Source organism: Artemia sp. Qi Xiang Cuo, chromosome 2 (genome assembly GCF_049724085.1).
Source record: "Artemia sp. Qi Xiang Cuo chromosome 2, ASM4972408v1, whole genome shotgun sequence".
Lineage (NCBI taxonomy): Eukaryota > Metazoa > Arthropoda > Branchiopoda > Anostraca > Artemiidae > Artemia > Artemia sp. Qi Xiang Cuo.
In genome coordinates, this window is record NC_142795.1 from 66,247,302 (window position 1) to 66,263,411 (window position 16,110).

The 16,110-nt window shown below is 34.4% G+C and overlaps 1 protein-coding gene across 1 annotated transcript in view; it reads left to right on the forward strand.

Annotated features, from left to right (window-relative positions):
• Positions 1–15,056, forward strand: part of LOC148955516 (uncharacterized) — a 32,577-nt gene extending 17,521 nt beyond the window's left edge. Inside the window, exons 5-6 of the mRNA XM_089107539.1 lie at positions 9,662–9,861; positions 14,685–15,056. Coding sequence (XP_088963665.1) covers positions 9,662–9,861; positions 14,685–14,903 — 419 coding nt within the window. The 3' untranslated portion in view covers positions 14,904–15,056. The remainder of the gene's footprint in view (positions 1–9,661; positions 9,862–14,684) is intronic.
• The last annotated feature ends 1,054 nt before the right edge of the window (positions 15,057–16,110 follow it).

Sequence of the window (16,110 nt, forward strand, 5' to 3'; positions counted from 1 at the left end):
TAGTTCCTCCTTGTGTACATAAGAGGAAAATGGGGCAAAAATATTCGTTGATTTGTGGCCTTAAACATTTATTTATATGCAATTTTGTTACGTTTTTACTAGCCGGATAATTTTTGTTTGGGGGGGGGATTCTAACTCTTAGAGTATGAATAATTCCTCGTCTGCTTACCAAATAGTTTAGAAAGAATTCCTGTAAAATAAATTGGTAATAATCAGTCACTTTTCCTAAAAATTTACCATTAATTTGCGGGATTTTTTTCCTCTATTGTTTTTTTTTTTTTTTGGTTTTCCTATGTTTAAAAAAAATCATAACGCTATAGTTAGGATTTTTGTATAATTCTTGACCATAAAAAAAAACTTTTCACGTTCAAAAGTTAGAAACACTTTGAAATCTCTCCAAAAGTAAAACACTTAATTTTCAACGAGCTTCAGAGTGGTACAATTTTTTTTACGAAATAAAGCCAAATTAGAATTTTGTATTGATTTACCATATTTTATTCTATTGAAAGCGGTTTTGGACAATTTTCCTAGTAATTTCCAATAGCTGTTTAAAATTATACACTCTAATCACCAGGTAATCTTACTTTGGATTGAATTTCAAGCTATGCTGTACATTCTCCCAAAAGTCAGTTAGCAAATAAGAAAGGCTCCTCTGGTAGATCTTCATTTTGGATCCGATATGAAATCCACTTATTCATGTACACCCTGTAGTTTTTATAGATTTTTCTGAAAATTAGCAATACCGGTAATGACAGCTAGCGATATTTGAAAGTGTTGACTTAAAGTGTATTATTAAAATGTTTCAAATTTGTTTTTTACTGAAATTCAAGCTTGGGTATTTAAATTCCATGAGATTAATTGGGAAAAACAAAAAATTTTAAACAAAAAGTGGCAAGTACCTACTATCCAGTTTTAGGTCTAAACAGTGATATGATTTTACAAGAACTCACAACTTTAGGCAACTAATTTTGTTAACTTTATCTGTTTTTAGTTCAAAGTTTTAGTTTAAAATTTATCTTTACCTTGTTTTAGTTGATTGAGAACAGCCTTGATTTAGATTTAACACAACTGACTATGCTTTTAAATTAAATAACCTTGTTTTGTATATAAAAAAAAAAAAAAAAATGTATTTTTCGTGAAGTTTTGAATCTCGGGGCTAAATCGGAACTTACAGAATAATTATAAAGTGTGAAATTATATTTATTGGAGCCTAAGGTTCAGAATCTACGCTGTAACCCTGTTTTCTACTTAAGCGACTACTACTTTCAACCGGGTGTGCAAAAAGTTCCAAAGCTGCCAGTAGCAGAATTCCAAAAGCTACCGACAGTACCGACAGTAGCACAACTTATGTTTTGACAGCTTTGCTTTGTGCAAAAAGTATTTTCATACGTAAAATTTACAGAAAAGTAACAAATGTTATTTAGTTTAGCTTACAGTTAGAAATATCTTAACAATATGTTAGCCATAAATAGCATACTCCATAATTTTATATGTACCATTATATCAAAAGTACTGTATAATATTATACTCTAATAATGCTTGTGGAGTATAGTATTCAAAGTCTGAAGTATACTGTGTATAGTTTACTGGTGTTACTTTATGGATGGAGTTGTACATTCCAATGCTATTGGTATTATAAAAATAGTGCATACCCAACTGCATGCTTGATACTCATTGATCACTATACTACAACTATAAAAAGCACCGTTTGATTTTCTGGGGTAACAATATTGATTGGCAGCCTGGCAGTCACATGCATTATGAAGCTTTGATATTAGGTTTTGCCCATTATAGTGTGGCTATATTAGGCTGCTAATCTTCCACATTCCAGCTTTCCTATAACCTGTTTTAACTGTATGTACACCTTAATAGCTACCAACCCTTTTTAGATTCTTTCAACTGACGAATAAACAGTTTTGAGAGAATTCGGCTATTTGTTCCAGATTTGGACAAATATTTGCTTTCAGTTGAAGAGAAGTGGAGTAAGTAAAAACTTGTCCACTGGGACGAAGGATAACACCAACTTAAAAGTAAATTTTCACATAGCGACATTGAAGCTCAACGAGCTTTTAGTTTGAACAGGTTTTAAAAAGCAGCAGCATGAGACGAGATACATCTCTTCTTGCAGAAGAGAAGAGATACCTCGTGAGAAGAGATACATCTTCTGGTAAAAAAAAAGAATATCAAAAACGAAACAGCTTTTTTTGTTTTGTAGTTGCTCTTTTTAGAGTTTTGGTTCCTGTTGGGTCGAGTTACTTAAGTTCATTACATTGAGCTTTTTGATCAATCATCAAACACAGATCAGGTAGCAGAGTAAGAAATAAAGACCAACCGTTTGTAAAAAAAAAAAAAAAAAAAAAAAATTTTAGAAATAATAACTGAATTTTTACTTTTAATTCCCCGATTTTGAATATAATCTATAGCCTGATTTTGTCTCATTAAGAGGGTCAGAGGAGAGGGGTTGCAATTTTTACGGTAAGAAGATTATATTTAGGAAGAGTTCTGAATGGCAAATCCAATTCTACCCCAATTTTTTTTTGTTCTACTGTTTTTATCTCAGGATTAACCTTCATAAAGGGTTAAGAATTGCTCAAGCATTAGAAGTTGTGGAGGTAAGCCCTAGGTATTTAAAAAAATTCCCGTGTCCTAATTTGAGCAGAATATCTATTCCGTAAAATTTCGCTTACTTAACAACTACCCTAGACCGTAAAAGATTCTATACTGCAATTGAGCCACCCAATCAAGCCTGGACGCCCGCCAAAAATATTGCAGGGGGAGGGCACCAGGGTAGCTATGGTGAGGGGAGTAAGTTATAACTCACTGCAGCATCAAGCCGCCTGAGTCCAACACATTTGTGCATGCTCCTCCTCCATCCCCACTGTATGTAGATAGTATAACAGTATGATCACAGCTGATGATTTTTGGCGCTTCATTCTCGGCGCGTACAAACAGCTCCTCCGAGTTACTCTGACATTAGCGGGTCAGTATGTATTTGTCAGTCACTGAAAAATCGTGCGAATTTGTATAATTCGTAATTGCGAAAGCAGAAAGACATTTGGTGAGCCGGATTTTTTCTTGCGAACACGTGCATATTACGAAGTAAAATTTAAGAATCAGGAAATCGAGAGACATACCTATCAAGTAAAATAAACTAGCAAGTAATTATTTTAGTTTTAGTAGTTTAAATATTTAGTTACCTCTTTTTCTGAACAAAGGGGCAAAATTTCTAAAACCTGTGTTTGATTATCTCCTTAATGAGCTCCTCAGTACTACAGATAATAAAAATCCAACCAATATCAATAAACATATGTGCAAAAAGGAACTGTATTTAATTTAGCTGCAAGTCTGCATTCATGCCCACAACGTAATTTTTCTTTGAGAAAAAATTGATAAAACTTTAGAACTCAAAAATCAAAGCAAAGTGCCAAATTCCATAATCAAGTGTCATCACGTTATGGCATTGTTCAAACAAAACTTATTTTTAACTTGATTATCGTTGTAAATTCATTCTTTGTTTTTCTTTGCATTCTTAAACCAATGTTATGTTTACCTTTTGCATTATTACAGAACACTGTATATATATTTATATAAACTCATATGTAGTGTTACAGCCATATCAGTTTCTCCTTTACTTTTTCATTCTTATATAATAATTTCTGGTCGTTTTGAGTTTGAGTTATTGTAGGCTTCTATGTCTACTGATCTTAAGTTTAATATGGCCTTCACTATATATATATATATATATATATATATATATATATATATATATATATATATATATATATATATATATATATATATATATATATATATATATATATATATATATATATATATATATATGTATATATATAAAACATTGCACTACTAATTACTGATTTTCATATATGTATTGAAATAAATTATTTTAGAATTAGATTCTTTAAAATTTAGTGTTACAACGTTGAAGCCAAGTTTTTCGTTCAAGAGAAATCTGATTTGCCTACCCGTGAAAAAATCAAATGTCGCTTATGCTTATAGTTGTTTAAATGTTCTCCGGAGCACTTGCATCTCGGTCCGGGTTTTTATAATGGTTGAGATAGGGAAAGATCATACTGTCTATTATCAGAGGCAACGCTGTAGCGTTGTCTATAGTAAAAGCCATAAGGCTCCAATGTTTTATTATTATTATTATTTTTTTTTCCAGAGGCACTTAACATCAAAGGGGTCGTCATAGAAACTTCAAAGGGGGCCCATTCGATCGGAAATCGAGAGTTCTAGTGCCCTTTTTAATAGTCGAAAATGATTGGAGGGCAGCTAGCCCCCCCACCCATCATTCCCCCAAACACATCCAATCAAAATTTTGAGATAGCCATTTTGTTCAGCGTAGTTGATTTCCAGATAGGAAATATATTTTGAGGAGGACACTCCCTTACAAACCTCAGGGCAAGGGTTTTAAGTTGTGCCCTGGGGGCATATAAGGTTTTTATAGAAGGTGTTGTCGTAGAAACTTCAAAACAGGCTCATTCGATTGGAAATTAAAGGACTAGTGCCCTTGTTAACAGTTAAAAATAATTGGAGGGCAACTAGCCCCCCCCCCCCGCCCCTACTTCCCCCCAACACATCCCATCAAAAATTTGAGATAGCCAATTTGTTCAGGGTAGTTGATTTGCCGATAGAAAATATTTTTTTGAGGAGGAAACTCCCCCGCAGCCTTCAGGGCAAGGGTTTTTTGTTATGCCCTGGGAGCATATAAAGTTTTTATAGAAGGTATTGTCGTAGAAACTTCAAAAAAGGTTCTTTCGATTGGAAATTCAAAGGGCTAGTGCCCTTTTTAATAGTCGAAAGTGATTGGAGGGCAACTAGCCCCCCCCCCACACCCAGCATTCCCCCAAACACATCCAATAAAAATTTTGAGATAGCCATTTTGTTCAGCGTAGTTGATTTTCTAATAGAAAATATGATTTTGAGGAGGACAATCCCCCACAACCCTCAGGGCAAGGGTTTTAAGTTATGCATATAAGGTTTTTATAGAAAGTGTTGTCGTAAAAACTTCAAAAAAGGCTCATTCAATTAGAAATTCATAGGGCTAGTGCCCTTTTTAATAGTTGAAAGTGATTGGAGGGCAACTAGCCCCCTCCCCACGCCCATCATTCCCCCAAAAAAATCCAATCAAAATTTTGAGATGGCCATTTTGTTCAGCGTAGTTGATTTTCAGATAGAAAATATGTTTTTGAGGAGGAAACTACCTCATAACCCACAGTGTAAGGATCTTTAGTTACTCCCTGGGGGCTTATCAGCTTTTTATAGAAGGTTTTGTCGTAGAACCTTTAAAGTAGGCTTATGCGACTAAAAATTCGAAGAGCCACTGCCCTGTTTTATAGTCGAAAGTGATTGGAGGGCAACTAGGCCTCCCCCCTCCACGCCCATCATTCCCCCAAACACATCCAATCAAAATTTTGAGATAGCCATTTTGTTCAACGTAGTTGATTTTCACTTACAAAATATGTTTTGAGGAGGACACTCCCCCACAACCGTTAGGTCAAGTGCTTTAAGTTATGGCGTGGGGGCATATAAGGTTTTTATAGGAGGCGTTGTCGTAGAAACTTAACAAAAGGCTCATTTGAATGGAGATTCAAAGGGGTAGTGCTCTTTTTTCATAGTCGAAAGTGATTTGAGGGCAACTAACCCCCCTCTCACGCCCACCTTTTCCCCTAACACATCTAATCAAAATTTTGAGACAGACATTTTATTAAACGTAGTTTTAAGGTCTGGAAATTAGGTCTTTGAGGATGACAACTCCCCCACAGCCCTCAGGGCAAGGGTTGTAATTTAAAGATTCTCCGATTTCTTCATATTATTTTTTATGGAACGGATACTCGTATAAACTTTAGAGAGGGCTTATTTGATTGGAAATTGAAAGTTCTTGTTCACTTTTTAAGAGTCAAAAGAGATTAGAGGGCAACCATCCCCCCCTTCCCCGCGCCCTAAATGCATCAGATAAAAAATTTGTTAAAAATAGTTGAAAGGTTAAGTAACAAAACTCTGGCGTCGACAAAAACCCCCAGGGCCTGGGGGCAGGAAGCGATTCTCATATAAACTTCAGAGAGGGCTCATTTGATTGGAAATTGGAATTTCTAGTCCAGCTCTTACGAGTCAAAATCAGTCGAAGGGCAAATACCCCCCCCCACGCCTTTTTTCCCCACCCCTCCCTTTGAACTAATTCTGTTTATACCTGAAGGCCCAATGACAGTTAGAATGTTTTGGTATTAACACACACCTATTAGGCATCTGCTCTCCTCCCTAAGAAGAAAAGAAACAGAGAGTGTAAGGCAGTGGCGAATCTAGGGGAGGGGTGAGGGGGGCGCCCCCCCCCTAACGTAGTCTAAAGTAATTTAATTTACTTAATTAACGCACGTTTGCGTTAATTAAACTTGCTCCTAACGCAAGTTCATCCGATCAACCTATTTTGCGCCCCCCCCCCGAAAAAATCCGGGATCCGCCCCTGGTGTAAGGGCACAATAACTTTTAATTCGTAATTCAATGAACCCCGATCTAAAGTTTATACGACCACCTCTTCCACATAAAGTGCCCCTGGAGAAATAAATAAGTATTAATTCATTTAACCCTTATGGCTCTTTACTTGGGCAACGCTATAGCTTTACTTCTGACCTAAAAAGTTGAGTAGAAATTTCAGCTTCCATTTTCATGAATATCCGAAATTATCTGAGGGGAATATGTTTGAGGAACATATTCCACGGCTGGGAAATTTTTGCTGGGTGGAATTTAACGCGGGGGAATTATCAGCAGGAAAAGAAAATGTTCTTTGAGGGGGGAGGAATTTCCCAGGGGCGGGGTTTTCCAAATGCGAATTATTCAGGGAGGGGACGACTGAACCCATTCGATAATATTCTAAATTTTACATCTGAAAGTAACGGGAATAAAGAATCAACGGAAATGTCCGAGATAGCACTTCATGTTCCTTAGGACGATTTTATTCGTGTCTTTTGGAAAAAGACATTTTCAAAAGACAGATTAATTTAATTTGTATTATTGTCTCTGTGGCTGCTCAATTATGCATGTGAGGGGGAGACTTCCCCCCACCACTGTTTACTATAAGGCTTCAGTCTTTATCTCAAGGCTTAAAAATGAACGCAATACAATAAATGTATAACTCAAAATGACATAAATAGAATATTGTATGCACATAACACGGAATAATTAATCAAAATTGCATATTATGAGTTGAGGCTCACCCAAATGATGGGCCAGGGGGCTCACCATTCCACAATCTATGAAATCAATCCTGCAATAACTGAAAATATAAAGTATTTTTGAGTATTTTAACGTCTTCCACAACTCAAACGGTCCAACATTCTACAGCCCAATGAGTCTGTCTAATCTCCTAAATCGGGAACGGAGGATATAAGTGAAGTTCCGCCCCGTATTGGATGAGTCTCCTGCCTCAGCCTCCCCATCTTCTACTGTCTACGCTAAATTTTTCTTCCTTCTGCCAACTACGCCGCCCCCACCCCAAAGACTTTAATAAAGTAAAGATTTGTATGGGAAGAACACATTGTAAATCTATTATAATTATCCAATAATAAGGTTAAAATACATATTCTGTGATAGATGCAAAATTGCTTTGGCACACAAAATCCTATTAAGGTCAATTCCAAACAGTCATGATCCCTTTGTGTCAGCAAGTGAAATGGTCAAACACCCTTATTGGAGCTATTTTTTAAATCCATTCATTGTTGCCAATCGCTGTCCACAAGTTATGCAAGCTGTCGATTGTTCATATATAAGGTTTTTCTCAAAGAGGTAATCGTAAAGACTTTGAAAAAAGCCTCATTCGATTTAAATTGAAAGTTCTAGATCCGTTTTTTAAATTCAAGAATACTCGGACAGTAAGCACCCCCCCCCCCATGCAATAAAAACTTGAAACTTTTTGCAATCAAAAACGAAAAAAAATTAATTAAAAAAACTTTCCGAAAAATAAGTTTTTCAAAGAAAAGTAAAGGCCATTTTAAACTTAAGCTCAGGATATATGAACACCGGTTAAAATTCAAAGTCAAAACGACCAGAAATTACTATTAAAGAATAAATGAATCCCAAAACGAACAGAAATTAAATAAACAATCATAGCAAAAAACATACAATAAGTAATAATATAAATGAATAAATAGATTTTAAAGCGAGTAATGCTTGGATTCAAAATGAAAATCAAGCTTAAAACAAAAACAAATATTTTTCTATTAAAGTATAAATGAACCTTACAACGAACAGAAATTAAATAAACAATCAATGCGAACATACATACAATATATATTAATGTAAATGAATAAACAAATCTTAAAACGAGTGAAACTAAGATTGAATACGCAAATCAAGTTTGAATCGAATAAAAATAACTACAAACATGAGTTTGGGTATCGCCTCACTGCAGAAGCCTAAAACCTACTGCGTCATTGGCGCTTTACTGAAAACGAATTATATTACAAATGTTTTCTTTTGTACTTAATATTGAAAATAAATATTAAAATTACAGTAAAATTTTGAACTGATGAGCTTTCAGCAATTAATTTCATTATACATAAAATATTCCGTTTAATTTATTAGTTCTTTCCGAGATTGTTCAAGACAAATATAGCTTCACTACCAACAAAATTTGAATACTGCCCCCTTCTTTTACTGAAAAAACCTAAAGCCTTCTGCGTCATTGGCGCTTCACTGAAAACGAATTTCTCTTATATTACCAATATTTTATTTTCCAATTCTTACAGCATTGAAAATGAAAATAAAAATTACAGTGAAAAAAAAATCTTGAACGGATGGATCTTTCAACAATTAATATCATTATATATCTGATATTCAATTTGATTTTGTTTATACTTTCCAAGACTGTTCAAGACTCATAGTTTTCAGTAAGGCGCCAATGACGCAGTAGGTTTTAGGCTTCTGCAGTGAGGCGATTCCCAAGCTCTTGTTTGTAGTTATTTTTATTCGATTCAAACTTGATTTGCATATTCAGTTTAAGTTTCACTCGTTTTATGATTTATTTATTCATTTACATTAATATATATTGTATGTTTGTTCGCATTGATTGTTTATTTAATTTCTGTTCGTTTTAAGTTTCATTTGTACTTTAATAGCAAACTATTTTTTTTCGTTTTAAGTTTGATTTTATTAGGCTATTCAATCTAAGCATTACTCGCTTTAAAATCTGTTTATTTATCATTATTACTTGTTGTATGTTTTTTTGCTATGATTGTTTATCCAATTTCTGTTCGTTTTGGGTTTTATTTATTCTTTAATAGTAATTTCTGGTCGATTTGAGTTTGACTTTTAACAGGTATTCATATCTCCTGAGCTTAAGTTTAAAATGGCCTTTACTTTTCTTTGAAAAACTTATTTTTCGGAAAGTTTTTTTTTTAATTAATTTATATACAGTGTCCATTCCCGTCTTTTCAAAGCTCACTTCTTTTACTCTACCAAAAATACCAAATTCCCTATAAATACGTTCTGAGGATATCTCCCCAACCCGTTGGAAGACGATCTGCTTTTTCTATGATCCTAGAAGACCAGCCGAAAAAGACCATCTTTGGCAATCTTTTGGAGCTCTGCATTAGACTTATTTTCACTTTGAATATTCAGCCTTGTGATAGTTTTCTTTTTCCAGATTCCAGACCTTACTCTTGTAGTTCCTGTACTCAATCTTTCAAGACCATCAGGAGTCTGAAGTCTCATATAAAAAGCGTTCATGATAACGTTAAAAATTTTGAGTGTGATATCTGTGAGAAACGTTTTGCAAACAATTGGAACTTGAATAATCATAGGAATAAGCATCTTAATATTAAGCCGTATGTTTGTCCAGTGCAAGTAAGTTGTGCAAGGTTTCCACTTATTGAGCTTTAGCTAGGTAAGGTAAATCTCTGTTTATACAATTAGTCACAACAAAATGAAAAAAAAACTCGATGGAAGAGGAGAGCCTAGCAGAGAGCTTGGAATAAAATAAATATAAACAAGCTTTTTGTTTCATAAATAATTGAATTAACATATAGAAAGGGAATAACTAACAGGAACCACAACCCACGTTTTTAACATTTTTAACCAATAAATTTTTTCTTAGGAAACGTATCACGATATCTGTTAACCCCTACATATTTTAAGGTTTTTAACCCATAGTATTTTTTTAGGAAACCGTACCACAATTAAATTATCGGATAAATATGGGAAAATATTCAGTAGATCTTAAGTTATCTCTGGGTTTGTTATACCCCCTTTCGTCTGAATTTCAGACAAAATTAGGATTTGTAATTCAGTAACAGAAATTTTAAAGTCGTGGAATGTCTTCCTTTTTTCAAAAGAAATAAGAATAAATGAATGATATATATGATTGTTTATATAATATATAGTTATATATATATTTATTGTTTATACATAAAAAAAAATTCAAGTTAATTTACCATAAAATCTGCAGATAGGTGGGTTAATTCTCCGTGATATTCATGGCCTTTGAAAAATTATGGCGCAAAGTTGTCTTTTTCCCATTTCTACCCTCTCTGATAAAAATAGAGCACTTTCCATTGCAAACTATATAAGATTGGGATTGTTTTTTCCATTGATAATTTGGAAATTTATCATAGGCAGCGCAATAGCGCTGCCTAAGTAAAGAACGATGTTGGCACAATGTATTAATATTTTTTTTGCATACCAGGGCCCTTCGTATCGAAGGAGTTGTCGTAGACACTTCGAAAAGGGCTCATTCGATTGGAAATTCGAGTGGCTAGTGCCCTTTTTAATAGTCAAAAGTGATTGAAAGTCAGCTAACACCCCTTCCACTCCCACCATTTCCCCAAACACATCCAATCAAAATTTTGAGATAGCCATTTTGTTCAGCGTAGTTGATTTCCTGATAGAATGTGTTTTTGAGTGGGACACTCCCCCACAGCCCTCAGGGCAAGGTCTGTAAGTTTTGCCCTGGGGGCATATAAGGTTTTTATAGAAATTGTTGTCGTAGAAACTTCAAAAAAGGCTCATTCGATTGGAAATTCAAAGGGCTAGTGACGTTTTTTATATTCGAAAGTGATTGGAGGGCAACTAACCCTTCTCTCACGCCCACCTTTTCCCCAAACGCATCCAATCAAAATTTTGAGATAGCCATTTTGTTCAACTTAGTAGAAAGTTCTGGAAATTATGTCTTTGAGGATGACAACCCCCTAAAGCCCTCAGTACAAGGGTTGTAAGTTATGTCTTGGGGCATATAAGGTTTTTTATAGAAAGCGATGTTGCAGAAACCTCAAAAAGGGCTAATTCAATTGGAAATTGAAAGGGATGGTGCCCTTTTTAAAAGTCGAAAGTTATTGAAGGACAACTAACCCCCCTCTCACGCCCACCATTCCCAAACATATCCAATCAAAATTTTGAAATCCATTTTGTTCAACGTTGTTGAAAGCTCTGGGAATTAGGTCTTTTAGGATGATAATCCCCTCAGAGCCCTCAGTGCAAGGGTTATAAGTTATGCCCTGGGGGCATATAAGGTTTATATAGAAAGTTGTTGTAAAAATTTCAAAAAGGGCTCAATTGATTTAAAATTGAAAGGGCTAGTGCCCTTTTTAATAGTCGAAAGTGAATGGAGAGTAATTAACCCTCCCTCTCGTGCCCACCATTTCCCCAAACACATTCAATCTAAGTTTAGAGATAACCATTTTGTTCAACGTCGTTGAAAGTTCTGGAAATTATGTGTTTGAGGATAACAGACCCCCCAGAGCCCACAGGTCAAAGGTTTTAAGCTATGCCCTGGGGGCATTTAAGGTTTTTATAGATAGCGTTGTCGTAAAAACATCAAAAGGGGCTCATTTATTTTTAATAGTCAAAAGTGATTGGAGGGTAACTAACCCCCCTCTCACGCCCACCATCCCCCCAAACACATCCAATCAAAATTTTCAGATAGTTGTTTTGTTCAACGTAGTTGAAAGTTCTTGAAATTAGGTCTTTGAGGATTACACCCCCCCCTCAGCCCTCAGGGCAAGGGTTGTAAGTTACGCCCTGGGGACATATAAGGTTTTTATTGAAAGTGTTGTCGTAGAAACTTCAAAAAGGCTCATTTGTTCGGAAATTGAAAGGGCTGGTGCCTTTTTTAATAGTTGAAAGTTATTGGAGAGCAACTAACGCCCCTCTCCCGCCCACCATTTCCCCAAACACATCCAATCAAGATAATAATATTTGAATAATTGAAAGGTTTTTTTTTTACTTTTGCTAATTTGGTCGATATGCTTTGACCTAGAGTGAGCGTTTATATAGTTTAATTTCGCCATTTTCAACTTTATTAAGTAAGTTCAACCCGTTTTAGATTGACTTTTTGAATTTTTTATCTTTTTCATTATTAGAATAATACAAGTCCCAGGCTTGTTATTTAATTGAATTAATACAATTGGGATTTAATTTATAATCTTCCTTATTTCTATTTATATAGAGTTTTTTTCTAGGATCAATCTTAATACTTTTCAATAGTCCCCATAAATTAGTGTTGTAAATGATAAAATTGGGCATTTTACGCATTTTACCGTAATTTTACGGACCCCCGTAAAATAAGTATCTTACCTATTTTACTTATTTTACTGGTATTTTACAGTACCGTGTAGTTAACATCGCCCAATACTACCCAGGCTGAAAGAAACAGTTTTGAATAAGGCATTGTTATTGTGATTTTCACTGGATAAAAAAAAATGAATTGGAAGTTATAAATGTTTTTTTTTCTGGAAAGGGAGAGGACGATTGTAAAAAAATCAATGTTGCATAATTTGATCAGGGAGTGTCCAAAAATTCAAAGAAGTTTGAGACGTCAGTGGATTCTGCCCAAATGAGCCCCTGCCTTTCACCCTAAGTAAATAAAAGTCTATTTATTAGAAATAAATAAAATGAATGCTAATAAAATGTATATGTCCTAAACTAAATAGTATTTCAACAAAAACTGATTTTATTTACGTTAAGAAAACTTATTCCTATTGGTTTTTAAAATAGATGAGGGGTATTACTTTTTTAAGCCTAGGAAAATAAAAATCTCTAAACAATTTCAGTATAAGCTGAAAAAATGATTGAAACAAAAGAAGCTCAACTGGTCTCCTAGCAACAGGACAACTCCAAAACAGTAATTTTACCCTATAATTCCAGGGGAATACCTTATTTACCAATTTTACAAATTTTACTGACCGGGTTTTTATTTTACGGTAACTTTACAACAATACTATAAATTATCAATTATAGGCTATTTGTTTTACTGAACATTATATTCTAACCTAGAAGCTGAAATAAATGTTCTATAAATGTTAAATTGAAGATGCCTTGTTTTTTTTTTGCATTTAGGGGGAATATATTGCTGTTTTTTGTTGTTGTAGCCTGTTTTCTAAACTATCTTGTGTTTTGCCAACGCAAACACAAAAGAGTAAAGTATTCCTTGCGCACCTCATAGGTAGCTTCTTTAACCAACATCTTTAAACCAATCATTCCCATGATATTACTCTTCTTTCTTAATTTCTTTAACCATTTATGTAGCCTAAATCAAACAGTTTGTGGTAATGAACTCTAAAACTCTAAAAAACGGAATTTTGATACCAATAGATACATCAAGAGAATCAGATTTTTATGCTGATTTCAAATGTATAAGTTTCATCAAGTTTAGTCTTACACATCAAAAGTTACGTGCCTAAGAAAAGAAAATTTGCCTTATTTTCGAAAAAAGAGGGAAACAACCTGTAAAAGTCATAGAACTGCAATGAAAATAACACCATCACATTCAGCGTATCAGAGAACCCTACTATAGAAGTTCCAAGCTCCTATCTGCCAAAATGTGGAATTTTGTATTTTTTGCCAGAAGAAATTACGGATGCGTTTTTATTGTTTTTTTTTTTCATGGATGATTGTATCAAACCAGTAGTCCTAGAATATCGTGAGATGGCTCATTCATTTTTTTAATTGTATTTTTGAAATACGACCATGATGGCCGTTCTTGATCTAATTGATATTTAGAGTCAATTTATTTGAATAAGTGGCAACACTTCACTTATTTCCGATTGAATTTATTGCACATTCAAATCAGTTAATTCAAGTGCAACTTTAAGCATACAGTGCTTGTTATTGAGAGCCGTTTTTCCAGTACTTTCATCATAGACAAATAGTTAAAATCAGCATAGCCTACTTAAATTCGAAATCTGACAATTTTTTTGCTCAACAATTATTCACAAAAAGTGAATAATACTTACTGAATAACGATTACGTAATATGTTTGGAAATTTACATATGACATATAAGATACATATGTGTATACATATACATATATAATAGCAGTAAGAAAAAAATGGGGCTTTTGAATAACATTTTAAATATTTCTGCGTGATTTTTACTTTACAGCAGCAGCTACCATACCTGCACATGTATGTAGACCCCCGCCCCCTGAGACTGATTAGAGGCCCTTTTCTCCTGAAAAAAATTAAAAGGCTTAGCCCTGAGAATTTATTTTTTGAATTTCCCCAGAAAAATTATTAGATCCCACAGAAGGTCCATCCTGAGCATCTTTGCTAGCATCTTTACTGTTGTCCTGTACATTCCAGGTGAAATGAGTGATTTTTTTTTTTTTTTTTTTTTTGTCAATGATTAATCTATAAGTTGCTAAAAAGATATGTTCCTGACTTCACTTTTTTCAGGAATGTTCTAAAGCTTTTGTTGAGTACTCGTCCTTGTTCAAGCACCGATTTGTCCACCTTGTGGGGCCGTTATTGAAATGCAATGTTTGTGACACCTCTTACCCCACTAAATTTGATCTCATGAAGCACAAACAAGTGTGTGAACGCGACTTATGTGAAAACCTTGGAAGAGGTGATAAGCTGTTCCCCTTCCATGCTGTTCCAAAGGAAGAGGCATAAATAAGTGTATACCTCCTAAGGACCTGGCTTTTACAAGTTCTTTTCTTCTGTTTTTTTTTATTATTATTATTCTTTTATGTTATTTTGTTGCAGTGCATTAATTTTGCAAGTTTTATAGGTTTCATTTTTACAATTATTAAATAATGATTAGAGCTCACTGAATTCACTTTATGTTTCGTACGTTAAAACTTGCATCATTAGTTTAAAAAAAATTGTAATAAGTGCCGAGTAAATAACCTTATTAAGTGAAAAAATCGCTTTGAGAAATATTTATAACCTAACTAGGATTTTTTTTTCTCGTCTGAAAATTAGTAAAAACATCAGAAAATGAGTATCTAGGCTTTAACTCAAGAGACAAAAAAAAATATATCTCAAATTATGCGTTAGTATAAAACATGACGCCATGAATGGTCGTCATGAGTTGTTTTCAAAGCTCAGCGTTGAGTTTGTTTTTTTCTTTATTATTAATTTTGTATTGTTCTCTGATTACGGGCAGTGCTACGCTTATGCTACGACTGGGACATGAGCTAGTTTTAACTCTTTCTGACTAAAAGTGCTACCTTAAAATTACGACGCAATCCCATGTTTCGCCCCAATGGCTTTATGGGGCGAAAAAATGTCGTTAGAGGAGATTATTTGCCTCCTGAAGACTTGCACCTCTTGATCAAGGCACTAAAACTGAATTTCCACTCGAAAGTGACCTCTCGAAGTTCCAAATCCTTTGGTTTGATACGATCAACCCTCGTGAAAAAAATAGCAAAAAGCCAAACTTCGCGTTTTGTATTGATGGGTATGAAAACTCTGCTGGGTACCTAGCCCTCCGTTCCATATAGCTTATTGAAAGCAATTGTAGTCGATTGTAATAAACTATATTGAACACGGGGCAATATTTGAAGCTGTAATTTTCGTCAAGATTGAATTACTTTTTGTTCGGTGGGGGGGGGGGGGAGGGTCTTCTCTTTTCCCAAATTATGCAAAATGATTTATGCTAATGTCTTATGACGGGTACGTTTAAAATTAACAGACTTTACATATTCTAAACCAGCATAGAGCAGAACTTTTTTGGGTCTATATATTGTTTCAAAAATTCTTTTCTTTAGAGTTTCGTTTGATATCTGAAGGTTATTGGTAGTACCTCCCGGCTTCAGAAGCTAAACTGCCACGCAATGGCGTATTTTGCAGTAAACACCTTCGAAAACCGAATATA